This window comes from Bubalus kerabau, chromosome 17, assembly GCF_029407905.1.
Source record: "Bubalus kerabau isolate K-KA32 ecotype Philippines breed swamp buffalo chromosome 17, PCC_UOA_SB_1v2, whole genome shotgun sequence".
Taxonomy (NCBI): Eukaryota; Metazoa; Chordata; class Mammalia; order Artiodactyla; family Bovidae; genus Bubalus; species Bubalus kerabau.
In genome coordinates, this window is record NC_073640.1 from 38,040,825 (window position 1) to 38,068,483 (window position 27,659).

The window sequence follows — 27,659 nt, forward strand, 5'->3', positions numbered from 1 at the left end:
GCACCTTAGCCATCTTGTAGGTACTTGCTCAGGACAGAGTAAGAGACAGACTTTGACAGGCCCCTCTGGATGAGCAGGTCCACACAGCGGCCATATTTCCTGGCGAAAGGCAACGTGAGCTGGAAGGAAAGGCTGGTCTTATTCCTAGCTGGTTGCTACTCTAGCTTTGTGAGGTCCTCCTATCTGGGTGGGGGCAGGGTTGGGGGCAAGGCCAGCTAGTGCTGTTGACCTCAGTTCTGCCTAAAGGCATCTCACAGACCTGGGGCTCAGAGTGGCTACCAGGGCACAGAATGAAATGAATAGAGGATCAAAAGTGCATGTTTCCTGTCACTGGTTTTCCACTTCCTAATCGTAGATGCTGACTTCATTTCCAATCAACAGACTAGGCAGAGGCTAGTAACTTGGCACTATTATGTTTATGGTGAAAGGTGTTATAATAATGTACTTGATGACAGAAATACCAGATTAATGAAAAATTAGGCAAATCTTTTTCACCTCCAACGTTCAAATAAAAATTTGAATCCTAAAATTATTTTAAGGACTCAAAAAACAAAAACCTGAGTTATTCCTTTGCCCTTATTGAAGAATTTTCTTTGTAAAAACTGCTTTATAGCAGCTTAAGTAGAAAAGGAATGTATAATACCAAAGTATTGACATCAGGTGCTGTTGGTATCTATAACTCACTGAAAGCATGTGACTGCCAATAGTGTCTGTGATTTCAACACCTCAAAACGAGCTCATATGATGTGCATCCCTGGTCAGGGTTGTTAGTGATGAAGGCTAATTTGGTAAACACTGGAGAAAACTAGTGACCCAAATACTGCTTTTTGACCACTCTGGACAGGTTAATTTCAGCCACTGTTCCTCCCTCCCTGGGACCAGCGACTAGAGTTCCAGTTCCCTATCTTCGCCTTCTGGGCAGCACTGGCTTGGCCCTCATGCAGCAAGACAGTGTCCATCTGAGGCATCCAGAGGGTCGCTATTTCCCATGGGGTACAGGTGGCCCTCACCTCGACCCAGCTGTATAGGCGTTCCTGGGTGTGCCGGTCATCCTTGAATCCAGTGATGGCCAGCAAATCCACCACAAACTGCTTGGGGCTTATGTGCAGGGTCTGCCAGAAGAGCCCACAGTCAGCCAGGGCTGGAGGCCACAGCCTGACCCACATTTGCTCCCAGCCCCTTAAAGTGGGATGCGGAGCAGGGGCTTCTCTGGGCCTGGAGAAGCCGCAGAGGTCAAGGGGTACCGTCACTTCAACCTGCCTCTTGGCCATGGCTTGGCCCAGATGCTGCCGCCCTGTCTCCTGGTCCCTACCCTTCTTGCCACCCTTCTGCCCCTGATCTCTTCCCCTAGCTGCTCCCCCTTGTCTTGGCTGCCCCCTCTTGTCTTGCACTGTTATTGTGGAAGTGAGGGGACAGTGGAGAAGGAACAGGGCTTGGGGCCAATCATACATACCCACAGCCGGTTGACCAGGGAGACCACCTTGGCTGTGATGGCTTTGGGGTCATTTTGCCGGATGGAATCCAGAATGATGTCAGTCAGGAAGCAGTGACATTTCTCTGCATAAAACATCTCTTCCCAGGACAGAGAGAAACTCAGGAAAGTCACCTCTGTGGAGGAGAGAGGGGGTGTGGCCACATCTGCCACAGCGAGGGCCTCAGAGCCACCCTTGGTTAGGGGGAGAAGTGCAGGGCTTCCAGGGAGACCCCATCCCTGAAGTAACTGGCTGGGGACTCAGGCATCTGCCCATGGGCAGGGCCAGGCCCGGCTCCAGAGCCTCACCTCGGGGCTGGGGGCTGGCTGGGGGCGGCGTGCGCCTGAGGTGGTCCATGTGCGTGGTGTAGATGATGCTGTCCTCAAAGAACATGCACGAGCCATCACTGCCCACCACGGGGGGGTGGGTCACCTTGAGGATGACCCCTGTGTTGTCCCCCTCACTGGCCTCAGGCAGGGTCAGCTCAGGGGCAGGATTTTCTGTGAAAACAACGTGGGGAGAGGTCTCTCCTTAAGTTCCATCAGAGCCCAAGCAGGGAGGAGACCTCTGGCAACAGACCAGTGCAGTCAGTCACCAGCCCTCGCCTCCAGCTTCTCAGAAGCGGGAGCCTGGGCTGGCAGGGCCATGTTCTAACTCTCCTCTCTTCATCACCCTGGAATCACTGAAAGCCACATCCTCAATTTCAGAACTCCAAGGAACTTTCCAAATCATCTGTTGAACTAGGCTAGTAGTAAATAGAGCTGATCACAACCCAGCTGGAATTGGGACTGGAAATCTTTGTAAAATTATGAGATGAGCTTTTGTGGGGGGCGGGCGGGGGGGTGGGTTGCTGATGCATGTCTACTCTGAAGAATATGCTTGACAAACCAACTGTGGGCTCACAGGCAGGGCCCAGGAAGACCCCTCCAAGCATGACACAAGCCACTGAAAGAGAAAATGACAGAATACTAGAGGAAGGGTTTGAGAGAGCAGAGGAAACAGTCCATAATAGCAGTTCTCAGCCCACTTCTCTGGGCTGCTCCTCACTTCTCCAACACACACATTCCTCTCTGTTCAGCCTGCTCCCCATATACTTTCCTGTCTCCCGGACTTCTTCCCTTGGATGCCCATCAGTACTTCAAACACACTGTCCTCTTCCCCAAGTCCTACTCCTCTCCTTCCCACCTCAGTAACTGTCCACCCCCTTTCAGTCACCCAAATCAGAAACCTGTCCCCTCCTTGGCCCAATCCTTTCGTGTTTCCTCGAACTGCCTAACCTGTTTCACCTAGTATGGTCTTGGCACTTCCAACACTTACCTTCTGCTACTGCATTTCCTCTGCCCCTGGAACAAACTTCCTAAATGCGTACCTGATTGTGCTTGCTCCCTTGTATAGGATGCTTCAGTGGCTGGCTGCTCCACTTAGGATTGGAACAAAGTACCAGGTCCTGAACTTGACCCATAAGACCTGTCCTGATTCCTAATGTCATCAGCCTTATCTTTCATCACTTTATGAAGACTGGTTTCCAGCTGCTAGACCCATGACTTAGGTTTCCACAAGCACCCAAGATTTCTCCTTTCCTCCATTGACTCCTCAGCCCTGAACCCTTCTTTGTGCCCCTATTGCTTTATAGGTCCTTCCTTTCATATGCCTTATGTGGCTTCTCAAGCCCCCAGGCCATGCCAGCGTGCCTGTCGTTTCTGGGTCTTTTGCTTGGCAGTAGTGAAAGCGCAGTTCTAGTCTCCTTTAATCACTAACTCACTCTGTGGTCTTGGCCAAGGTTTGCCTTCTCTGTTGTAAATGGGACTTGGGTCAAGGATGGGATAGGACTCACCTTTCTCCTTTGACCTCTGCTTGCCCCAGTCCTTCAGGGCGACAGCTCTTTTCATGGGGAAGTATGGATTAAAGTTTGGCTCTGGCCCTTTGTCTTTGGTTCCGGCTCCAGCCCCTGCCTGTGGGCCTGGGTTCTTCTCTGAGGCTGTGGAATGGCCTTTCCAGGAAGCTGAGGTGCTGGGCTGGGAAACAGCCTCACTTCCTGAGGAGTGCTGCAGGGTGGCTTCCTCCAAGGAGCTGCTCCGGGGGGCTGGCAGTGGCTGGAATTCCCACTGTTTGCAGTTGACCATGTCCCACTCCCTTACCAGGGAGATAAGTTTTTGCATGGGGGTGACAGGAGGGTCTTTGGTTTCAGATTTCTGTGTGAGGTTGACAGTGGTACACTTCTTCTTGGGAGGACTCTCAGGGTGGCCCTCCCAGTGTCTAGGGTTGGCACATAGGCCAGGACAGTGTGAGTATGTGCTGGGATTACCTGCCCTCTTGGCACCTCGGCACAAGGACATCTGGATTGTCTGGGAGTACTGTTCGGCCTCCTCTATCTGGCTGGACCTGGCCAGGGTCCCCTTGGCCTTGTTCCACAGAGTTCGGTCATTGCAGTCTTGGAACTCCATTGGCATGCAAGCTGTGGTCTGGGGAGAGGGCACAGCAGCTCTGGGCATGTTGTACTTCCACACTGAAGCCTTACCCAAGATCTGATAAGCTGGGTCTCTTAAGACTTCACTTGCTTACCCAGAACAATTTCATCCCCCACATGGGTCTAACATTTGAGATCTGCTCAGTTGGAGTGGGGTTGGTAACCAGCCCAGGGGACTCTCACACACCAAAAGGGCATATCGGCATGCCAGGCCTCATGTGGCCAGCACTTACTTGTGTTCAGAAACCAGTCACTGTGCCAGAGCCATGTAGGCCTGTCTCTTTCATTTTGCCATGCTCCCCAGGAGTGGGATCTGCCCCCTGAGCCCTGTGCTGGTGCCCTTTCAGGACACCACCAAACCAGAGGAGGCTGGAACTTACTTCTTTGGTGTCTCTGCTGAACTCCACCAGTGACCCTGGCCCTTCTGTTACCACGTGCAGCCTTCTGATGGGAAAAGCTTCTTCACTTTCAGATTCTTTATCCTGGATCCATGACCTGCAGATCCCAAGAGGATTTGGTTAGTGAGCAGAAGCTTTCACTAGTCCATTGACCAGGTGTGCCTTTTGGCTGAAAGTTCACTCAGGGAGGAGGAGCCTTAGAGAGTTTTGCTTAGGTCCCTGCCCAGTCCTGGGCCTGCCCCACCCCCTTAACCGTAAGGAGAACAGGTCCTACTGGGAGGTGGGACTTAGGACAGGATTCCCAAGAAGCATATAAAGGTTCAAACTTTAGATCATGGTGTCAAGGGAGTGGTTTCCTTACTTGTATGCCTCACACTGGACAAGTGCTTCTGAGAGAGATGGGATGTGGTATTCCTCCACCTCCTGGCAAAGGAGGGGCCATTCCCTGTGAATGACAAGAAGAGGTCACACTGGGCATCTGGGGTGGGAATGCGGATGGGGTTGTTGGCCTCCCGAGCGGCTGCTCTGAACAGCAGCTCACATGTTGGAAATAACATAATCTCTGTCAAGGCTGCAAACTCAAATTTCCTCCTTGCAGAGGGATGGGAGTTTCATCATATGATTTCCTTCCTGCACTCACTTAAATTCAGATGGTAAAAATAGTTTTCCAAGCCTCAGGAAGTTGAGAATGTGTCGGAACATTTGGCCATCCCCGTAGATCAGCAGGGTCTGTCCGTATGTTATCCAGTACACTCTCTGAGGGTTGGACAACAGTTCTGGATACTGCAAAGGGTTGGACATCAGACTCTGTTAGTCTGTTAGTTAGTTAGTTAGTCTGTTAGTCTGTTAGTTAAAGGGCTATGTCCTCATTAAGGAGTAGGGCAGTCTTCGTTTTCCCACCCATTCCAGAGCAGAGGCTTTGGGATTTCTATCTCCCCGTCTTGTTGGCCACAGGAAGACACATGAGGAGCAGAGCATCCAGGGGGGAGCACGTCATCTCTGCTCAAAGGATTGCTGGCTCCTCAACCACTCCCTTGAGGCGTTGGGGACCTCACCCTACATCCTGCCTTGGTCCAGGCCCCTCCCTACCCAGACTCCTAAAGGCTTTCCCAGCGTGCTGCTCATGCAGTAAGAGCACTCTGGACCTAAGAGTAGGGGGAAAAATCCTTGATCTAAGCAGGTGCTGGAGTCTGAGTGAGAGTCAGTGACAGATTCCAGAGCATCTCAGCCACAGAAGCCGCAAGGAGAGGAGGGCAGCCTCATGCCAGCAGTACCTTCAGCAGCGTCTGCAGGGTGGTTGCATACCAGTGGCTTCCAACATAAACTTTGATGATCTGTTGGGAGGAATACACAGTGATTTCTGCCGTCCACTCCTCATCTAAGGAAACCAATGAGAGGGAACATGTCACATGGCCAGAAGGACATTAGGTAGGGCATTTGGTCAATAAGGTATCACATGTTAAGACTCAGTATCTTCATCAGTCATATTTTGTTGCCTACTCTGAGAAGCAGAAATCCCTAACACCAGCCCTCTCTGCTCCTCAGGCCTCCCCTGTGGCTTACCATAGAGTTTCCTGCGTGGTGAGATGGGTTTAGAACAGTAGCTTGGAGGGTCAGCTGGTGATTCTGAGTTGGGGGAGGGCCACCAACCCCAAGGGCACCGCTGTTCTACCCCTAGCCCACCTCTCCCAAGAAAGCTTGACTAATGTTCCTTTCTACCTACATTGCTAAGCCCTTCAGTTTCTGGCTGGGTGTGTCCTGGGTGTGTAATTTTCCACATGGCCACTCAGACTGGAGCTAGGAGTCCCTCTGTACGTTTGTGCTTATGGTTTGGCAGATATCACAGACCCAGCCTCTCATCAAATCATTACAGAGACCAAGCCTTGAGAATAGGCTTTATTCTGGGAAGGTGAATTCATGACCCTTTTCCTGGGGATGACTAGACTTAGGCTTTGTTCTGGTATTTGAGAATTAGTTTCTAGTGAACTTTGTCATGAATGAAGGGTATATAAACAGATGATATAACTAAGAGGTATATGATTAGACTGTGAACCCTATGAAAATAAGAGACTGGGTCTGTTTTGCTCTCTTCTATACTCCTAGTGTTATCTGATGTCCTGGTTTATGGTAGGTGCTCCAATAAACATTGTTTCTGAATGATAGTAATATAGCATAAGTTGACATAAAACTTTTTTTTAGTAAATAGTTATAGGCAGCTGGTGAAACAACATTGGTTTTAGACTCAGATTTAAATCCCAGCTTGACCACAATCTCATAATATGAGCAGGTTCCCTCCCTGACCCTCCATGTCCTCTGTTAAATGAACCCAGGGACCATTCTTTGGATGGCTGTGAAGACCCAAGGGGCACAGTGTCAGCTCCCAGGGCCAGAGCGGGCCTGCCCTTGGGGGACCCATGCAGCCCCCACCAGGCCCGTCTGCGCTGCTTAGCCTGTACTACTTGAGGCTACTTGTGGGCTTGGTGTGGGGAGGGAGTCACCTAACATGAAAGTTTCCTTTTAGGCAAAACCCATAAATGTTAGTCTGGCTTTCCTTTCCTGTTCCATCTATAGTTTCTGGCTCTGGCCAGCTTTATCTCCTTTCCTATCCCCTAGACCCTCCTCTGATGCTGCATCCAAACTGAGAAGCTTCTTTATTTACTGAGCACATCCATGGATGCCAGAGTCCTTGGCTCCAGATGAGTCTTGAGAGCCACTTTCATTGGCTCATAGGTGATGTCCCTCTTGTCCAGGAAGGCACAGAGCTCGTACACCTCAGAAACAGTCTCAGTCAGGGGCAGACGGCATGTCCCCAGCCAGTTCCTGCCAAGAGGAAAGACCTGTCACAGAGTGCTCAAGCACTGCGCCCCAAGGGAGTCCAGCCTGTCAACTTTCCATATCTAGAATGTCTTGCCCTAAACACTGACTCAAACCTGTGGCCACTAACATCATTTCCTTAACTGGTTTCTGTTGATGTCTCATAGTGGGTAAATTTGGACACATAGACTCATCCTTTTGGGGCTGAGCTTGATCTGTTTCAGCAAAGCCATCTAAATAGACTAGTTGCAAGCCTCCAGGCCCTGTCTTGGGTTCCAGAATCCAGCCAGGGCCTAGCCACTCTATTTCCACCCCAAGACATCTCAATCACTGTGTGGCAGCCTGTCATGGTTTGGGAGATAACTGATACCTTGTATGCCCAGGAAAGAAGCTAGGGACCTGAATATCAACCCCACTGCCTCTAAACGCGCTTTTCTTTGCCCTCTGTGCCCTGTGACCTCAGGGGTGGGACATCTCTGGGAGAGATGGATGGGGGTGGGTCACAAAGGCCCACCCTTGGGGTAAGATAGCACCTCTCCACAGGTGCTTAGGAAAAGCCACTTCTATCTTTAGTTTTGGTACCAGTGTATTTTGTGACCTAAGAGAGTTCTATTCAGAACCTGTTTGCCCTTTTATAAAACAGGATTAGAATCCGTGCCCAGCACTAGTAGGAACAGTCTCAGCTCATTCCCCAGGGCATAGGCCAGGTATCACTTCCTTCAAGAAGCCTATTTTGCCTTGCTCTTGGCGGGGGGCAGGGTGCTCATCCCTGGTTCTAGACTTTCTGTGTGTCCTTGGGGAGGACTTTTGTAGGAGGGGGAATATGGCAGGGGGAATATCCAGCACCCTGAGTGTTGCGGCTGTGGCCTGGCCACCTTGGACCTAGCACAGGGCTAGAACCAAGACGGATTGCAGAGGATACAGTTTGAGACTTTTGAACCTTAGGAACCGTATGCCTTGGCACCAGCCCTCTCTTCTGAGGCCCAGATTTGGTGGTACTGATGCAGATGGTGGGAGTGGCTAAAATGATGGGTTTGTCCTATATTTCCTCTGACTCATGGACAGGGCCCCAGGGTGGTTCCTAAAGAAAGGTAAAGCTCAGCCTGAGTTGGGACGATGCATTCTCTAAGGAGAGCCTTACTTAACATGCTGGAAGAGGACCCCGTTCCCGGTGATGTACAGTCTGCTCCCATCCAGTGTGCTCTCGATGCAGAGCTGTCCCAGTGCGGAGTCTGGGTACTTGACAAGCAGACCCAGGGCCATCATGTACAGTGGCTTCACGGACTCTAGGCCTGCTGAACGGCCCCCCTTCCCAGGGCTTGGAGGAGGACAGGAGGTCCGGGAACAGCCACCTGTGCCGGAGAGAAAGGGATGACTCCTAGGGTGCTCATGGTCAAAACGGTATTGGAAGCTTTGGGTCTTGCTTCCAACTGTTGTCTTGAATCTGTACTGAAGAGGCTTAGTGGGAGCTTATTTCCTGGCACAGCCACATCTGAATCTGCTGAACATCAGTATAGTTTTTATATTCAGTCTGCTTGAGGTCAAAACTATCCACTGGAAGGGAGGTGAGGTGGGTGTGGGAGATGGATTAATTTGCTGTATCGCTAACACTTGAATTTCAGAACAGCCATCTGGCCCAGTCTCAGCAGGAATTTCCCTTAGTTCTAAGCTCTGCTCTAATTATCCATGGGTAAAGAACGACAGCAATATGTGAACTGTGAACTTCCTGATGATCAAGCTGGTTTTAGAAAAGGCAGAGGAACCAGAGATCAAATTGCCAACATCTGCTGGATCATGGAAAAAGCAAGAGAGTTCCAGAAAAACATCTATTTCTGCCTTATTGACTATGCCAAAGCCTTTGACTGTGTGGATCACAATAAACTGTGGAAAATTCTGAAAGAGATGGCAATACCAGACCACTGACCTGCCTCTTGAGAAATCTGTATGCAGGTCAGGAAGCAACAGTTAGAACTGGACATGGAGCAACAGACTGGTTCCAAATAGGAAAAGGAGTATGTCAAGGCTGTATATTATCACCCTGCTTATTTAACTTATATGCAGAGTACATTATGAGAAACGCTGGACTGGAAGAAGCACAAGCTGGAATCAAGATTGCCGGGAGAAATATCAATAACCTCAGATATGCGGATGACACCACCCTTATGGCAGAAAGTGAAGAGGAACTCAAAAGCCTCTTGATGAAAGTGAAAGAGGAGAGTGAAAAAGTTGGCTTAAAGCTCAACATTCAGAAAACAAAGATCATGGCATCCGGTCCCATCACTTCACAGGAAATAGATGGGGAAACAGTGGAAACAGTGTCAGACTTTATTTTTGGGGCTCCAAAATCACTGCAGATGGTGACTGCAGCCATGAAATTAAAAGACGCTTACTCCTTGGAAGGAAAGTTATGACCAACCTAGATAGCATATTCAAAAGCAGAGACATTACTTTGCCAACAAAGGTCTGTCTAGTCAAGGCTATGGTTTTTCCTGTGGTCATGTATGGATGTGAGAGTTGGACTGTGAAGAAGGCTGAGCGCCGAAGAATTGATGCTTTTGAACTGTGGTGTTGGAGAAGACTCTTGAGAGTCCCTGGGACTGAAAGGAGATCTAACCAGTCCATTCTGAAAGAAATCAGCCCTGGGATTCTTTGGAGGGAATGATGCTGAAGCTGAAACTCCAGTACTTTGGCCATCTCATGCGAAGAGTTGACTCATTGGAAAAGAGTCTGATGCTGGGAGGGATTGGGGGCAGGAGGAGAAGGGGAGGACAGAGGATGAGATGGCTGGATGGCATCACTGACTCAATGGACGTGAGTCTGAGTGAACTCTGGGAGTTTGTGATGGACAGGGAGGCCTGGTGTGCTGCGATTCATGGGGTCGCAAAGAGTCGGACACGACTGAGTGACTAAACAACTGAAAGAACGACAACTATAGCAGAGAACCTGATATCATTACAGGCTTCCCAGACTCACAGTCCCTAACACGCCTGGGCAGAATTTTCCCGAGACACACTGTCTAGTGTTACTTTTAGGTTGGGTGGTCGTGTTCCTGGCTCACTGTTCTCCTGCAGTGGCCATAATGCTCAGTCTACATGAGCCTGTCCCAGGGGCACCTGTGGGCCAACGGCAAGCTGCTGGGTGATTTTTGTGGGTTGTCTCCAACCCTGCAGGAGCAGTGGTATTCTCCTCCTATCACAGATGAGGAAACTATGTCCTGAGAGCATAGTTAGTTACTAAGTACTTGCCCCAAACAGCAAAGCTAGGTGGGCCAGAGCAGGGGTTTGAGGGTGACTCTATTTTCAAGACTACCAGGGCTGTTTCCATTACTTATGGTGCTTTATGAAAGGCAAAAAAACAGGCTTTGTGTTTGGGAGCTGCTGATGGCTTACAGAGCCCGTCCAGCAGCATGCCTCCCTTCCAGCTTCACATAACTCCTGAACAGCAGGCCCTACTCTGCTCAGCTCTCTGACCTCTGTTCTCTGGGGAACAGAAGCCCTGGGGGAGAGGTTTGAACTCACACCCTCTGAAGTGGATTGGAAGATCCTAAGAGGCTCCTGAGACCTGCTGCAGGATTCTACTACCACCAAATAGAATAGGACTCCAATTGTCTGGGGAGAAGTCTGGAAGAACTGGGCCTCAAAGCAGGGAAGATCTGATTCCCACAGAATAAATGTCTGGCAACATGCAGGCCAAACTTCACATGTGTAAGAGTTCTATGCATTCTCAGAATGCCCGCTGAGGCCATGCAAAGGTAGTTGACTCTTGCAATATATACAGTAGCTTCCATAGACATGCAGGGTTTGGAAATGAGATGGTGAAAGGCTAATAAAAAAATATGAGGGACAAATTAGCATGAGATTGGACTGGGAGCCTGAAGGCTGGACTGGATCAGGGTCAGGAAGTGGCAGGAGCAGGCAGAAACAGGCACAGCAGCCAGGGGTTCGAAGGAGGAAGGACAAGGGAATTTGGGCGTGGGTGGGATAACTGAAGTACTATGGAGAATTCGCCCAAGAATTTCCCATGCCCTCCAGCTGTGCCTGGAAGAAGAAGGACAGCGGGAGTGGCAGGTGGGGTAACCGTTAGTTATAAGTTCCCAATTGTTTGACTTGTCCAAAAGGGGGGCAGACCTCCCCTGACCTTGGGAAACCTGCTCTCAGGCCCAGCCTCCCTCCCCAGCCAGTCTGGGCTGAGCTGCCTACATTTCAGTGGGAAGACTGAGCAGACAGAGGGCATGCCAGGTTTCAGGCTGAAATTTCTCTTCTCAGATTCTAAGTCAGCCAAAACACCCGCTTCTGTCACCACCAACCAAAGTGGTTGGTGGGAGGGAAGATGTTTGTTTTTGGCTTTTCTGGTCAAAGCCCAGACTGCCCCAGGATGTCAAGGGGAGGGCACGTTTCCCCTGGGGACATACCCATGTTCATTCGGTACAACCTCACAGCTTCACTGAGCTCAGGGATTTCCAGAATTTCCACTTCTGCTTCAAGCACATCTATATTGGAGAAATTATCTGGTAGCAAAATCTTCTGTGAGCGGAGAAAATTCACTTGAAAAGCAAGGGGAAACAAAATGGGTTAAGAAGGTTATTTCTGATCTAATTGTAGGTCCAGGTTTTGGGAGGTTTTTGATGCTGCAGCTTATCCTAGGCACTCCTTGTTCTGAAACAAGTACTGAACATACCTGGTTAGATTAGCTTTCAGTCTGTGGTTTTCAAGGTGAAAGATCCCAAATTACTTTATTTTCCTGTGTTTGAGTCCGTGGGTATGGCTTCCCATGGCCTGGCCTTGGGCTCCCAAGCCAGGTAGGCCTTCTTGGTGAGCACACTGGCCCTGAGACTTACCCTATGAGTCTTGACCCAAGAGCAGGTCATTCCAAAAGAGGGAGCTGTCTTGTCGCTTAGAGAGGAAGGGCCTGGGCGAGCCTGGGCTGGCTGGTGGCACGTGCAGTTTGCCCCTGCCTGGATTCAGTGTGGGAGGCAGAGAGGGAGCCAGCGCTACTGTCCTGTGTGAATCAACTTCAAGATTCAGAAACATTATAGACAAATTCCCAGGTGACTATGAACAGGAAAGGCTGGGGTTCCAGGCATTTGGGCCCCAATACCATTTGGGCGTTTCCTTCCCTGTTTGTCTAGGCAGAGGCAGCATCTTAGAGTCAGTTCAGTTCACACCTCACCAGACCCTGTCCTGGGCAATGCAGAATGGAGGCTCTCTTCTGTCCAGGGTTGAAAATTTTATCCCTCTTTAGGCCACTAGCTCAAGCAGACAATTCTGCAATGATTTTGGGGAACCTTTCACCATCCCCTCTTCTTCCCCTTTATCCTGAGTTTAATGCAGATGAGAGCAGGAAGGGACTACCCTTTGAAACAACTCTATTTCCTCATTTTATGGCAAGAGAAACTGAGGTCTACAGCCTAGATGGATACATAAAAGCAGAGAAATAAGAGTAGTTTGGAGTTCTGCTCAAGGTCTTGCCCTTCACATCAACTCTTGTGGCCCCTGCTACCACTACAGGTGGTTTCCAGTGCCGCTTTACACCCAGGCCCTTCCAAAATGAACAGGGAATAAAATAGCCCTGAGGCTAGTGGCAGCCTAATGTTGGGAATCCATCTGCCTCCAGGAAGGCTCTGTCATACTTCCACCAGCTCTGCTCAGGGAAGGTCTTGAGGCCCTAAGGCCCAAGCTGGGCTTCCAAGGGGTGCGGGGTCAGGAGGGGTGGATGGGCCCTATCCACCCACCCGTACACACCTCCCCTCCCCCATGATAAAACAATCACCAATGAAGCGGAACTCGCTGCACTCGCACTCGATCAGGGCCATGGTCTCAGCCAGCCACAGCAGGTTGTCTTCAGTCACCAGGCTTGGATGCTTGGCCACTAGGTCTAGAGGCAGGAAGCAGTAGTGCACTTCCTCTTCTGTGTCTAACAGTGGTGTATCCATGAGTCCCAAAGGCGCCTTATCATGTAGGCCTGGAGGAAAATGTGCAGAAGGGCATCACCAACTTCCAGAGGTCAGGGCTTTCAGAGGTGGGGCGCTCACTGACCCAGGGGGCCCAGAGGAAGCTGGAGAGACCATCCCAGAGATGGCCCCTGCCAGATGCCTCCTCGTTCTCACGCCTTTCAGTGTAACCCTAGGTTTGGCAAGGGTATGGTGGGGAACAGGGCAAGAGAAATCTATCTATTCTACAGTGAAGGGCAGTGGGACATGTGAAATTTTGGCTCATATACTTAAAGTCATTAAATTCATACTGTTTTCCAGCTGGGGAGACATTACTTGCAGGATTCACGGAATGAAAGGGAGCCAAGGTGACCAGAGCTTAGGAAGGCATGGGGGAGGGAAATGGCCAAAATGAAGTTAGGATAGTAAGAAAGGGCCTGGGGTGGGCTATGGTGAGAAGTTTAGTTTTTTTAAGTAATAAAATGGAAAAATAATTTTGAAAAATTCATACTGGTTACTCATTTGTTTCTTTCTAATTGGTCAAACCGACTATAGATAAAATAAATGACCTACAAATAAAATAGATCCTTTTAACTCTCCCCAAAGCTCTAAACCCATCAATAATCATGAATGTCTATTCTTGTGTCTCAAATAGGTCAGTCTATACTACAAGGCACCCACCAAGCAGTGGTCATTTGGAGATATTCCTTGTGTGGCGGTCAGAGGTGACTTGATGGTAGAGTTCCCTGACCACTAGGACAGGGTGGAGGGCAGCCTGGCCTTGCCCAGGTGAAACCAGTATGCAGAGGAATGAACATGGAGAAGGATGCTTAGTTCCAGCGGGTAAGCAGCCATGGAGAGGGCATGTGGCAGGTACAAAATCAAAGGAGATGACAGGAAGGTAGAGAAATCATTTAGAACTAGTTCAGAAATCAGGGCACTCTCCACTTCTGTTAGAGTGAGGAGAAGGGAAGCCGATCTGGGCTTCAGAAAAGGTCAACCTGTGGTGATACCTGTGAAGGCTGGGCTTTTTATAGGAAATTCTGAGGGTTTGCTGATACACTTCCACGTTCGCCAGTAGTTCAGAGATGCTCTCTCAGCAACAGGTATGTCTGCAGGCCTCACACGTAGATGGTGTTTCCCTTCCTTCAGATTATCTAGAGTCTGTTAGATAAAGAAGGTTATTGCTTTGAAAATTTTAAACCAAGTAAATATCTACCAATTCCGGGGTAAAATACTAGGATTTGGTAAAGTGTTTTGAAATAAATTGAGTCACTCACTCAATTTAGGTAAGAATTTAAGTCTATAAGATGATATGCTGTTATTCAAAATATCGATGAATATTTCCATTATGATTTTGAAGCAGTTTTTTCTGCTTTATAATTTTGAGTGATAAAAATTTGTCTTATACAACTTTAAGAGTAATTTATAGTTAATAATTAAAAAGTAGTCCTCTAAAGGCACCACATGACCAGTTTTATTCTCTGCTGCTGCTGCTAAGTCGCTTCAGTCATGTCCGACTCTGTGCAACCCCATAGACAGCAGCCCACCAGGCTCCCCCGTCCCTGGGATTCTCCAGGCAAGAACACTGGAGTGGGTGTTTTATTCTCAAAGAGCCTCATAATGGACAGAACACCTCAGATTCAGTGTGAAGCTAATTAAAGAACCTGCTTACTACACAGTTCAGTTCACTTGCTCAGTCATATCTGACTCTTTGCGACCCCATGAATTGCAGCATGCCAGGCCTCCATGTCCGTCACCAACTCCCAGAGTTCACTCAAACTCATGTCCATCGAGTCAGTGACGCCATCCAGCCATCTCATCCTCTGTCGTCCCCTTCTCCTCCTGCCCCCAATCCCTCCCAGCATCAGTCTTTTCCAATGAGTCAACTCTTCGCATGAAGGTGGCCAAAGTATTGGAGTTTCAGCTTTAGCATCAGTCCTTCCAAAGAACACCCAGGACTGATCTCCTTTAGAATGGACTGGTTGGATCTCCTTGAAGTCCAAGGGACTCTCAAGAGTCTTCTCCAACACCACAGTTCAAAAGCATCAATTCTTCGGCGCTCAGCTTTCTTCACAGTCCAACTTTCACATCCGTACATGACCACTGGAAAAACCATAGCCTTGACTAGACGGACCTTTGTTGGCAAAGTAATGTCTCTCCTTTTCAATATGCTACCTAGGTTGGTCATAACTTTCCTTTCAAGGAGTAAGTGTCTTTTAATTTCATGGCTGCAGTCACCATCTGCAGTGATTTTGGAGCCCAAAAATGTAAGGTCTGACACTGTTTCCACTGTTTCCCCATCTATTTCCCATGAAGTGATGGGACCAGATGCCATGATCTTCGTTTTCTGAATGTTGAGCTTTAAGCCAACTTTTTCACTCTCCTCTTTCACTTTCATCAAGAGGCTTTTGAGTTCCTCTTCACTTTCTGCCGTAAGGGTGGTGTCATCTGCATATCTGAGGTTATTGATATTTCTCCTGGCAATCTTGATTCCAGTTTGTGCTTCTTCCAGCCTAGCATTTCTCATGATGTACTCTATATAAGTACAATATAACTCTATATAAGTTAAATAAGCAGGGTGACAATATACAGCCTTGATGTACAGGTGCTCTCCAAAAGCTGCCCAAGGAATCCTGAGCTTTGAGAAGAGCCCTCTGGTGGCCATGGCTATAAACTGCACCCCCATAACTGCTTAAGACCTGCAAAAGGAGGGGACCACAGTGGGGAATCTTCCCAACTTTGAGTGGCTGGTGGATTTGTGGAAGGACTGGATAATGGTGAGGTCATGGGGAGTGCTTTCCTGGAGGCAATGAACAATGGAAGAGAAAACTGCATAAGTGAAACAGCAGAAGAGAGTCTGTCATGTATTCATTTGAGAAATGGTTGCCTGCTGTAGCTGAGACCTGGCACAACAACAACAGCAGCAAAATTGGGTGAAGTAGTATGAAAAGGGAGTGAAACTAGTGAGAGCTTGCAAGAGACATCCTATCATTTCAAGCCTATCCTAATCTAACCAGATCACAGTAACCTGAACTGGCCATTTAGTTCATCTGCAGATTTAAATCCTGAGATTCTGTCTCAGTGGAAGGAACAATGGCACTCTTGAACAATTCTAAATTGGCCTCTGGGGAGGGGACTTCTTGGGGGAGGGAAATGCCACCCAGGAGAACAACCTGTTTGAGGATGGACCTAAATCCCCTATCTGGAGATGCTGTTTGGTACCCAGGTGTGTCCTTTGGGGCAGGTCAGAAGTGAGAGTTTAATTAGCTTGAGAGGTGTGCTAGTTGAAGGAATGGTCTAATTTATAAAAATCAAATTTTTATAAATTGTCTCCATTTCCTGCTACTTCCACTAATGTAAAGTGTGAGCAGTATCATTTCCTCCAAGAAGTGTTTGACAAATCTAAAACAGGGAAGAAAAAAAAAAAAAATCCCAAACAAGTAAATCTACAAGGATTGCAATTCTTGCCAGTCAGGAACATGCCACATGCATTAGACCCAGGAGCCTCAACTAGGTTTTTTCCTAAACTCTCTCAGACAATCCCTGCTCTGATTTCTAGAAATATAAGGCCTTCCACTCATGGGAAGCCATTTGGCTGCTCTAAGAATCCATGGAACCCCTAACCCCTTTACTCTGCTTTATTATTCTCAGTAACACCTACTTGTTCATTTACTGTCTCCCAGTCTCCCCGAATATATATAACCTTCAAGACCATGAGGACCCTGCCTGTTTTGTTCTCCGCTGCATTTACAGCAACCACAGTAGTGTTTGTGGGATCTCAATGTATTTTTGTGGAATGAATGAATGAGTGAAGAGCACGTCAGAGAGTTTATGCTTTCAGTTGCCCCTTGGCTTTGCTGACTAAAGTTGCCAGAGTGTGTGGCTGGTCTTCCATGGACTTTAATTCCCCTTTTGTCTGCCTGAATACTACTCCTAGTACTTTTACTCTTCATATGTTATGACCTAGAAATTATCAGAGGGAGGATTTCTTTATGGAAATACAGACCCGAATTCAAATGGCTAACTGCTAGCACAAGGTAATTAATGTTGCTTTTGGCTCAGATTATAGTGAAAACATGTCAATCAGAAGTAACATAAAACTGATGGCATGGGGGCGAGTGTGTGTATGCACTGTTGCCAAAAGATGGCTGACAAATGTCCTACTGGCAGAGCCCTGGGACTTAACCTAGCTTTTCCAAAACAGCAGCAGTGCTCAGAGAAGCCTTATGCTCTGATGTGGGCTGTTGGAAGGAATGTGATGGTAAGAGAGCCTGGGGGAGCTTGCAAATCTCCAAGTGCTTTGTAAAGACAAGAAGGGCCAGCACCACTTGGAAGCTCAGAGGAGCAAGACTGGTTGAACAAAAGGATACGCAGAATAGATGCTATCAGTCAAACAAGCCAAATAAGACACACCTATCAGCTTCTCTAACCTGCCCCTCCACTGCTAGCTCCAGCCCCCCACCCTGAAGTAGATTCGGCCTTCACTCATCATCTTGGATACATCATTCAGTGTTCAGTCAGCACATATTTATTAAACCCCTCTATAGGCCCAGTACTATGATGCTGGGAATGTAAACATGTAAAGAATACAAGCTAGTGAGGGAGGAAGACATATGAATACATGATCCCAACAGAATTAGCACTGATCTGAGAGCAGAGGCAAACTACCTGGAAATATCAGGCTAGTCTTCCTGTGGGCCTCATTTCAGCTAATTCTTGAAGGGGAAATGTTCTAGAAAGAGGGAACAGCAAGTGAAAAAATGTTGAGAGGAAGCATTTAGGGTGCTCAGTGACATGACTGGACATTAAGAGGTGGGCGTGTGTGTATGTGTGTGTTTGAGTGTGAGCATGTCTGCATGCATGTGTGTCTATGCATGCATGTAGGTTTATCTATGTGTTGGGACATGAGCCAGGACAAGCAGATGGGCTGTCCTGTGAGGAGCCCTGATGCCATGTTGAAGCATTTATACTTGAGTTGTCCACTTACCCACATCCACAGAGGAGGTACACTGTTGGGGTAAGTATCTGCTGTTTATGAAATCTGCCTTTACAAGATCACAGTGTAAATCTGTCTCATATCATAAGAAAATGGAAATGTGAGACTTGTCAGTGGTCTTTTCTCTTAAAAGTGTGATCAACATTTGTGTGATCAACATAAAAACACTCCTGGCCCCCTTGAGCACAAAGGTTGCAGGCCTATTTGGTTTGCTTGCCGGTAGCAGAACACTCACAGGTGGAACAATTCAAGTTTCCAAACTTACAAGTCCTCAGAAGGCATGAAAAAGGAAATACAATTAGCATGTATTCAACATACTAAGTCCTTGGTGGACTTCAGGCAGGCAATAAAAAGGGAATCAACAGTCTGCCGTGAACCTTGAAGCCTTGTGAGTTATCCTGAAGAAAAATCTCACACTTTGCAGTAGCAGCTGTGACTCCCAACCAAGCTGATAGTATGTGTGAGACTTGGAGCAGCTTACATTTACACAAAGGGGACTTCCCGAATTACACAGAAAAATCTATGAAGCACTGTGGCATTAATGTACAGACTAGTTTATGCTCCCCCTGTGAACAAGATACGACATTCCTAACCATCCAGGCTTGAGGATTTACATACCAACCTTGAGGACTCCAAATTTATGTCTCTAGACCTGACTGCTTCCCTGAATTCCAGATCTATACATCTGGCTGCCTGCCCCCACCACCATCCAGAATTTTAACGAGCACCATTTTCTTGCCTGTCAAACTTAATACATTCAAATCCAAACTCCTGATTTTTCCCTCTGAGCCTGCACCTCAGAACCCTGAAATTTGACTTTTATATAAATTTTATGTGTCACAAATATATTTCTTTTGATTTTTTTCAACCATCTAAAAATGTAAAAACAATTCTTAGTTCATAAGTTGTACAAAAAAGGTAATGGGCTGAATTTGGTCCATGATGTAGTTTGCTGACTCCTAATGTTAAGCCGGAAGTTAATGATTTTTTTATAGCGCTATTGAAATGTTTCATATTATTTCTAATGTGAATAAATTTCATATTATATGGGCTTCCCAGGTAGTGTTAGTCATAAAGAATCTGCCTGCCAATGCAGGAGATGTAATGTGAATAAATTTCATATTATATATATAAATGAAAAAATTTACTCACCTAAATTATACAATTCAGTAATTTTTAGCATATTCACAGAATTTGCAGCCATCACCACAATCTATTTTAACATCATAAAAAGAAACCCTATGCTCATTTAAGAGTCCGTTGCCCATTTTTGCTCACTGTATCCTTCTCACCCTGTACCTTGGCCTTAGGCAACCACTGATCTACTTTCTGTTCCTGTAACTTTGCCTATTCTGTACGTTTTATATAAATGGAGTCATACAATATATGGTCTTTTGCGTCTGATTCTTTCACTTTGCACAACATTTCAAAGTTCATTTTCATTGTTACATGTATCAGTACTTCATTCCTTTTATTGACAAATAACATTTCATTTTATAAATATACTATTTTGTTTGTTCATTAGCTGATGAACATACAGGTTGTTTTCACTTTTTGGCTTTTATGAATAATTCTGCTAATGAACATTAGTCTACAAGTGTCTGTGTGGACATCCTGTAGGTTTTAATTTATTTGGGGTATATGCTGGGTCATATGGTAACACCATGTTTAACTTTTTGAGGAACTGCCAGACTGCTTGCCAAAGAGGTTGTACAAATTTACATTCCTATCAGCAGTGTATGAGGGTTCTAATTTCACCCTATCTTTGCCAACACCTGTTACTGTCTTTTTGATGAGAGGCATCCTAGTGGGTATGAAGTAGTAACTTAATGGTGGTTTTGATTTGCATTTCCTTGATGGCTAGTGATATTGAGCACCTTTTCATGTGCTTATTGCCCATTTGTATATCTTGTTTGGAGAAATGTCTATTCAAATACTTTTAAAATTTATTTATTTTGGTTGCACCAGATCTTTGTAGCTGAGTGCAGACTTTCTTTAGTTGTAGTGAGCGGGGGCTACTCTTCATTGCAGTGTGCGGGCTTCTCGTTGTGGTGGTTATGCTTGTTGGCAAAGTATAGGCTCTAGGCACTCAGGCTTCAGTAGTTGCAACACATGGGCTCATTAGTTGCCGTTCATAGGCTCTAGAGCTCGGGCTTAGTAGTTGTGGCAGATGGGCCCACTTGCTCCATGGCATGTGGGATCATCCTGGACCAGGGATCAAATTCGTGTCCCCTGCATTGGAGGGTGGACTCTCAACTCTCCAGTGGACTTTCACTGGACCAGCAGGGAAATCCCCTTTGCTCATTTTAAATTTGATTGTCGTTTTGTTGTTTAGTTGTAAGAGTTCTTTATGTATTTTGATTACATGTCCCTTATCAGATTAGTGATTTGCAAATATTTCGTTCCCTTCTGTGTGTTGTCTTTTCACTTTCTCGATGGTGTCCTTTGAAGCATAAAATTTTAGAATTTCGATGAAATTGAAAATTCATCTAATTCTTTTGTTGCTCATGTTTCTGACATTGTACCTGACAACCATTGTAACTTAAGGTATAATGATCTTTTAAAATTTTAAATTTGATAATTTTATTTCTTTCTTTAAACATTTCCAAAAGCTACCTATAACATTTAGAATAGATCCTGTATAGTCACCTATACAACTCTGCAAGATCTGATCTGTAACATCCTCTGACCTCATCTACTTTTGACATCTCTCTACTCCCCACCACCACACTGTGTGGCATGTGGGATCTTTGTTCCCTGACAAGGGGTTGAATCTTTGTCCCCTGCAATGGAAGTGTGGAGTCTTAACCACTGGACCACCAGGGAAGTCCTGGCATCTCCCTGCTTCTCGCTGCACCTGACAATGGCTGCTGAGTCTGCCTCTTCCAAGGCATTCTAACCTCAGGGCATTTGTGTTTGTTGTTCTTATGCCTCAAAGCTTTTTCCTAGACATCTCCATATCTTATCCCTTTTTCATTCAGTCTTCTGCTCAAATATTGCCTTCAATAAATCCAGCCCTGACCATTCTTTCTAAAGGAGTAGCTGACCTCAGTAACTTGCTACACTTATGACATACTACACAACTGTATATTAAAAAACAGATTAGATATAAATGCTTTATTCTTTCAACATATTCCAGTACTATAAGGGTGGTGCCTGATAGAATAAATAAAAGTTAGACATGAAAAAAAGAAAATCAGAGACTTCCCTGGTGGTCCAGGGGTTAAGACTCTGCCCTTTCAATACAGGGAGCGTAGGTTCAATCCCTGGTTGGGGAACTAAGATCCCACATGCCATGCAATGTGGCCAAGAAATAAACAACAAACAAGTGAACCTAAAAAATTTTCTTAAAGAGAAAATCATATAAACACATTCTTAAACCCCAAGAAGTTCTAGAATACAGAAATGTCCTCCTCTTTCACTATTACACAGGAAACACTGCTCTATTCTTCATAGCACACATCTCTATCTGACCTTATATGACTATATAGTTCATTCTGTGTCTCCAGTACTTGGCCTGTGATTGGTGCTCAATACATGTTAATGTTACACTTAGAATCAAGACAATAATAGGTACTGAGTGTGCCCTTTGAAGGCCAAAGCTATAGGCCGGAAGGAGGTAGGATGGGCAGGTAGATGGCAAGGAGGAATGGGAGAGATAAATGGTAGGGATGTGAGGGAATGAGGAAGGGTAGAGAGTAGAGTAGGACTGTGAGCTCAACCATCTGTCCTCCAGATGCTTCCCATCTCATTCTACTAGTTGGTTCCTGTATGGTTTTCCAACAAAACTTACTATATTATAGATAATCTTGAGTAGGATATGCCACGTGTTAAGAGCATGGGAACTTTAGTTAGTGGGAGGCAAAGTCCCGTTTTTATTGTTAGGGGCTAAATCTGAAGGACTCTACAATGAGCAAGCAGCACTAACAGGTTAGAACAATTGAGAATAGTGTTGTCCAATATGTGACTATTGAGTACTTGAAATGTGATAGCCTGAATCTGAGATGTGCTGTAAGTGTAAAACACACATCAGATTTTGAAGACTTGGTACATGAAAAGAATGTAAAATATATTAATTTTAAAATACTGATTACATGGACTTCCCTGGTGGTCCAGTGACTAAAGAATCTGCCTGCCAGTGCAGGGGATACAGGTTCGACCTCTGGTCTGGGATGATTCCACATGAGCAGGGTAACTAAGCCCATGCCCCACAGCTACTGAAGCCTGAGTGTCCTACAGCCTGTGCTCTATAGAGCCCATGCTCCACAACAAGAGAAGGCACCACAACGAGAAGAGAAATGCAACCAGAGAAAGCCCGTGTGCAGCAATGAAGACACAGAACAGCCAAAAATAAATGAATTAAAAATAAATACTTTATAAAAAAGAAAATATCGATTACATATTGAAATTACAACATTAAATATACTGGGTTAAATAAAATATACTGTTAATTGCACTTGCTTTTTTTTTTAATGTGGCTACTAGAAAAATTAAGTTATACATATGGCTCACAAATGTAGTTAACATTATATTTTTATTGGATCATCTTATGTGTTCCTTAAAACCCATAGGAATAATGTCTGGTACCTAGAAAGTTTTCAGTAAATACTGGCTAAATGCATAGAAGCCAGCTGCCTGAGAAGGGTCTTTAGACTAAGAATTGGCAAACTCCGTTTTCTCCAAGCAAACTGTTTGTATATTTAGGCAAGAACCTGAGTATGTGGACAGGGCTTAACAGTGAGGAAAGTGATGGAAATGTGTGAGGCTATTGATTTGCTTGAGATTGCTGTGTTTTTCTCCAGCTGGATTTACACTCTGCTTCAGTGAATAAATACCACTTAAGCTGGGTTGGCCTAAATGTTTATTTCTTTGAGAGCAACATTTCTGAAACATAAGCACTTGTTTTATGGTCTGTTTTGGGAGGCAGATCCATATGATTCTTCAAATACTGCTACTGCTCACACAACTTGCAACTTTGGAATTGGACCAATTCATTGGCTGCTGAGTTGTTACCACCCATTTAGAAATTGCTTACCAAATATATTTTGTCTCAATTTGGGAAATAAGGACATCAAAGGAATTAAAGGGCTTGATAAATTGTGTAATAGCCTTGTGCTCTTTAAAATAGTTCTTCAAAAAGTTGCATAGATCTCTTTGATTTTCTGCAATGAACAACTGACTCCCTCCTTTCCCCCATTACATGGTGCTTGGGAATTCCCTGACAGTTCAGTATAAGGACCCTGCATTTCCACTGCTAAGGGCCTGGGTTTGATCCTGGTTGCGGAAGTCATATGGTGGAGCAAAAAAAAAGTCAGCAGCTATCTTGACATTCCAGGTCCTTTAAGTGAATATGAAGCAATTGTAAGCAATTCTAGTGTTCAGTTCCTGGGATAGTTGAAAAAATTTTTATTTCAGGTGTGTAACTTAAAAAAAATAAAAAGAATATACAACAATTTGCACTGATGAGTATATGGGTTTTGATTTCCAAATATATAATACCTTTTAAACATTAAATACTGATTTAGTAAACAGTGTCCATAAAAAACATGCATTGTGAGATGTTCTCGATCCTGTATGACCCAGATATGCAGGGACTACATCAGTTCTCCTCTTTGAGGTGTTGGGGAGGCATGGTTGGTAGCACACTGAGCTGCACTGTGGCTTGTTGAGTCAGTGCTTCTGAAGACAGAGTAAACAACACCTTGTCCAGACAGTGGGATTAATATGGAGCAACACCAATGGTCTTTCCCAGTTATAATATTTAGCTCTTCCAGGTTAAAAAAGTCATTGTTCAAAAACAAAAAATAAACTACTTAAGATAAACCATAGAAATGATTTCTGTAGTTGGAAGAAAAATTAGGAAAGAAGGTAATGTTCTCTGATGATACTATGATGGTTTCAAAGTAAAGGTATTTAAAGCTCTTACACCAAGAATAGTCTTGGAAAACAGAGAAATGAAGACAAAGGAAAGATTCTGCAGTTTGCAGGACTTTTTTGCTTTGCTGTAAGTGAACACTATGTACCTAACAGGCACAATGAGAAGTAATGTTATCTGACACATCTTTCAGATTTTAAATCTCAGACACAGTGCATGTAGTAAATCCTATAATTTCTAGCGTACTCACCTTTAAAAATTCAACAACAAAAAGAAGCTTAAATTAGGATTTCCAAGAGTTAAGATCACCCTCTCAGGGGATGGAAAGGTCTATCCGGGGGTCTGTGGTGACTGCTGGTATAGACAAGGCCGAGTTAGGATGAAATCCTTTATTCAGAACATGCATTTACAGTGTACTGTTTATTACTTTAACTCTCTCATCACACCTTCTCATTAGAGGATCTTCTCAGCAACCAATATATAAAAGGACACAAGTTTTTAGCGATGTAAAGCCTATATTATTGAGCATCACTTCTGGAAGTTAAGCATATCTTACCTGCAGCAAAGGCATCAGCTGCAAACCCAGTGCTTGCTCATAGAGCAAGTTCAGCTCTGCACAACTGGAGAAGGAGAGTTTGGAGGTGTAGAGGTAATAGTGCACATGTCTGAATGTGGAACCATCTCTGTCGATGAACAACCTCTGGTTTTCTGAAGAGGTCAGTGCTGAAGCCTCTTTCCATAGCAGGGAGTCTGGGAACTGAGCGAGTTTGCTTCTGGGAACTGAGAAATGCCAGCCCCCAACATTGAAATGAAACAAATCCTCTGCTGACTCATGAGGCATACCAGGCTCCTCCTAAAGAGAAAATGAAAAGAGATCTATGCAATAAAAGGAAATAAAAAGCACCCATATTGGAAAGGAAGAAGTAAAGTTATCTCTATTTGTAGATGATGTGATCTTGCAATAGAAAATCCTGAGGAATTCACTAGGAAATTACTAGAAATAAGTTCAAGAAGGTTGAAGGGTAGAGATCAATATAAAAAATCAACTGTATTTTTATATGCTAGCAATGAACAATACAAAATTGAAATTAAGAAAACAATTCCATTCACAATAGTGTCAAAATGAACAAAGTATTTGGGAATAAATTTAACAAAAGAAGTATAATACTTGTACTCTGAAAACCCCAAAACATTGTTGAAAGATAATTTAAAATACCTAAATAAATGGAAAATCTTTCCATGTTCATGGATCAGAAGACAATCTTGTTATGGTAGCAATACTCTTCAAATTGATCCCTATGAAACACAATCCCTATGAAAATTCCAACTGATTTTTTTTCTTTTGCAAAAATTCACAAGCTGATGTTAAAATTCATACCCTATTATTGGCCAACAGAGGAAGAATGATTTTCTCCTTGCCTAGGACAGCTCAACCAATGAGACACTGCCACAACTCAGCCAATGAAAAGTCACTAAACTTCAAACTCCCAGTTTCCTCCAGTGTATTTTTTTTTTTTTTTTAAATAACAGCCCTTCCCAACTTTCCCTTCTCCTCTACAAAAGTTTCCTCTCTTCCACTTTACCAGTCTTGCATGTGGTTCACCATAATTGCATGTCCTGAGTTGCAGTTCTTTACTGTTCCCAAATAAACCTGTTTTATTGGTCAAAAACAAAACCTAATTGTTTCAGGTTAACAAATTCTAGGTAAAAATTAGGCACGTTGAAGTGATTGGGGTGCAATGTACCGGTATTTCTAATTTATTTTTAAATTTATCAAAAGATAAGATGAATCAATGGAGAAATGGATAGAGGATATGCGATTAAACAACTACAGCGAAATGTTCATCATAGAATCTAGGTGGTGGCTATATAGTTTCACTGTAAAATTCTTTCAAACTTTCTAAATGTTTCAAAATCTGCATTAGAATGCTGGGAGGTAGGGGAGATTGTTGCTCAAGGGAGGAAAAGTCCATTTCTCCAACAAAAACCTGCCATCTCCAATTTTGACATCTGGGTAAAGAAAAAAATGCATGCCATGAAGAAGGGAGTGAGGTTCTTTTCTCTCATAAGAAGCCTGATTTAAATATTCAGATATAAAGAAAAACAATTATACATGTCATGTTTGAGGCTAGATTAAAGGGGACATGAAGAGAAGGATTATAAATTCTAAAATGGTGACAAGACTCTCAGAAGCAGAGGTGGAAAAACCAATCTAATAAGCTAATCTAAGCTTTTAAACGGAGAAGGCAATGGCACCCCGCTCCAGTACTCTTGCCTGGAAAATCCCATGGACGGAGGAGCCTGTTAGGCTGCAATCCATCCGGTCGCTAAGAGTCGGACACGACTGAGCGACTTCACTTTCACTTTTCACTTTCATGCATTGGAGAAGGAAATGGCAACCCACTCCAGTGTTCTTGCCTGAAGAATCCCAGGGACGGGGGAGCCTGGTGGGCTGCCGTCTATGGGGTCGCACAGAGTCGGACACAACTGAAGTGACTTAGCATAGCATAAGCTTTTAAAACTTCCCTGGTGGCTCAGAGGGTAAAGCGTCTGTCTACAATGCGGGAGACCCGGGTTTGAGCCCTGGGTTGGGAAGATCTCTGGAGAAGGAAATGGCAATCCACTCCAGTACTATTGCCTAGAAACTCCCATGGATAGAGGAGCCTGGTAGGCTACAGCCTATGGGGTCGCAAAGAGTCGGACAGCTTTTAAAGAGTCGCAAAGCTTTTAAATCCTGGCCTTTCTAAACATGGCTAAGGCTGAACACAACAAGCTGAGAGTAAGGACCTCACCTAGACCAGAAAGCATGAATAGGCACGCAAACACGATTTTGCTTTCTATTCTCCTTAAAGGTGATTAGCTGGCCCTACAAGGGCCTGTAGTTCTTGAAAGACAAAAGGCTTCTTGTCAGATTGACTTCAGGAAACAGGGTAGCCTGTAGTCATGACTGCTGCTGCTGCTGCTAAGTCGCTTCAGTCGTGTCCGACTCTGTGCGACCCCATAGACGGCTCTGTCCCAAAGAGTGCATCTCTCTTCCCCACACTGATTCCTCAACCCTAAAGATCAATCAGTTGATCCTGCTTCCAAATCAATTTCTAGAACTAGAACTACCTCATGGTCTACATACAGGACCTCAACTCCTCAGAGCCAGGGTTTCGTATCTGGAGCTTTCCATCATGCTTCAGAGAGCTGCCCTCCAACCCAATCCTTCCGATCCTCCACCCGCCATTACGTTCACCCATCAGGGCACCGCTTTGCCTCAAAGTCAACATTCCCCAAGCACTGAGATTGAAGAACTTTACCCCGTCCGAGGCACAGCCTCACCTTTCAGACCTGGAGTCCCACCCCCCATCCCCAGAGTTCCTTCAACTGACAAAGCAGGCACATTCTTCTGACTCCTCAAAACTAGCCCCCAAACTCTTCAAAGCTGAGGCTATATCCACCCTGTGTCCCAGAGTCAGGTCCCTAACCCCACAGCCCCAGTCCTCGACCACATCGCACCCATTCCCTGTTTTAGTGTTTTTGGCGCCCCCGCCAGGGTGGGCTCCATACCATGGTCCAGGCTCCAGAAGCGGGTGGACAGGCACGTGACGAGAACTATAACGGACCTCGGGAGCGCGGCGGCGCGCGGGGCGGGGCGGGGCGCGGGGCGGGGCGGGGCGGGGCCTGGCGGGGCCTGGCGGCGCTGGGCGGGGCTTGGGGCGC

General features: G+C 45.6%; 1 protein-coding gene across 1 annotated transcript; it reads right to left on the reverse strand.

The window, feature by feature from the left end:
• Positions 1-5: 5 nt before the first annotated feature.
• KCTD19 (potassium channel tetramerization domain containing 19) lies at positions 6-27,551 on the reverse strand. Its single transcript, XM_055552006.1, has 16 exons — positions 27,507-27,551; positions 24,511-24,807; positions 14,094-14,244; positions 12,921-13,112; positions 11,563-11,694; positions 8,293-8,503; positions 6,997-7,157; positions 5,612-5,715; positions 4,978-5,120; positions 4,699-4,782; positions 4,320-4,434; positions 3,307-3,934; positions 1,781-1,972; positions 1,454-1,608; positions 1,011-1,112; positions 6-119 (listed from the first exon to the last, which is right to left on the reverse strand). The coding sequence occupies exons 1-16, from the start codon at positions 27,507-27,509 to the stop codon at positions 6-8; spliced, it is 2,784 nt and encodes a 927-aa protein (XP_055407981.1). The 5' UTR covers positions 27,510-27,551.
• Between the last annotated feature and the right edge of the window lie 108 nt (positions 27,552-27,659).

Bases quoted from the DNA above. Each gene is read 5' to 3' on its own strand.
- KCTD19 (XM_055552006.1), bottom strand. The intron at 13,113-14,093 runs GTATCACCACAG...ATTTTCCTCCAG, and splicing joins AAAAAGCCCAGCCTTCACAG to GCCTACATGATAAGGCGCCT. The intron at 3,935-4,319 runs GTAAGTTCCAGC...CCCTCTCCCCAG, and splicing joins TCAGCAGAGACACCAAAGAA to ACCACAGCTTGCATGCCAAT.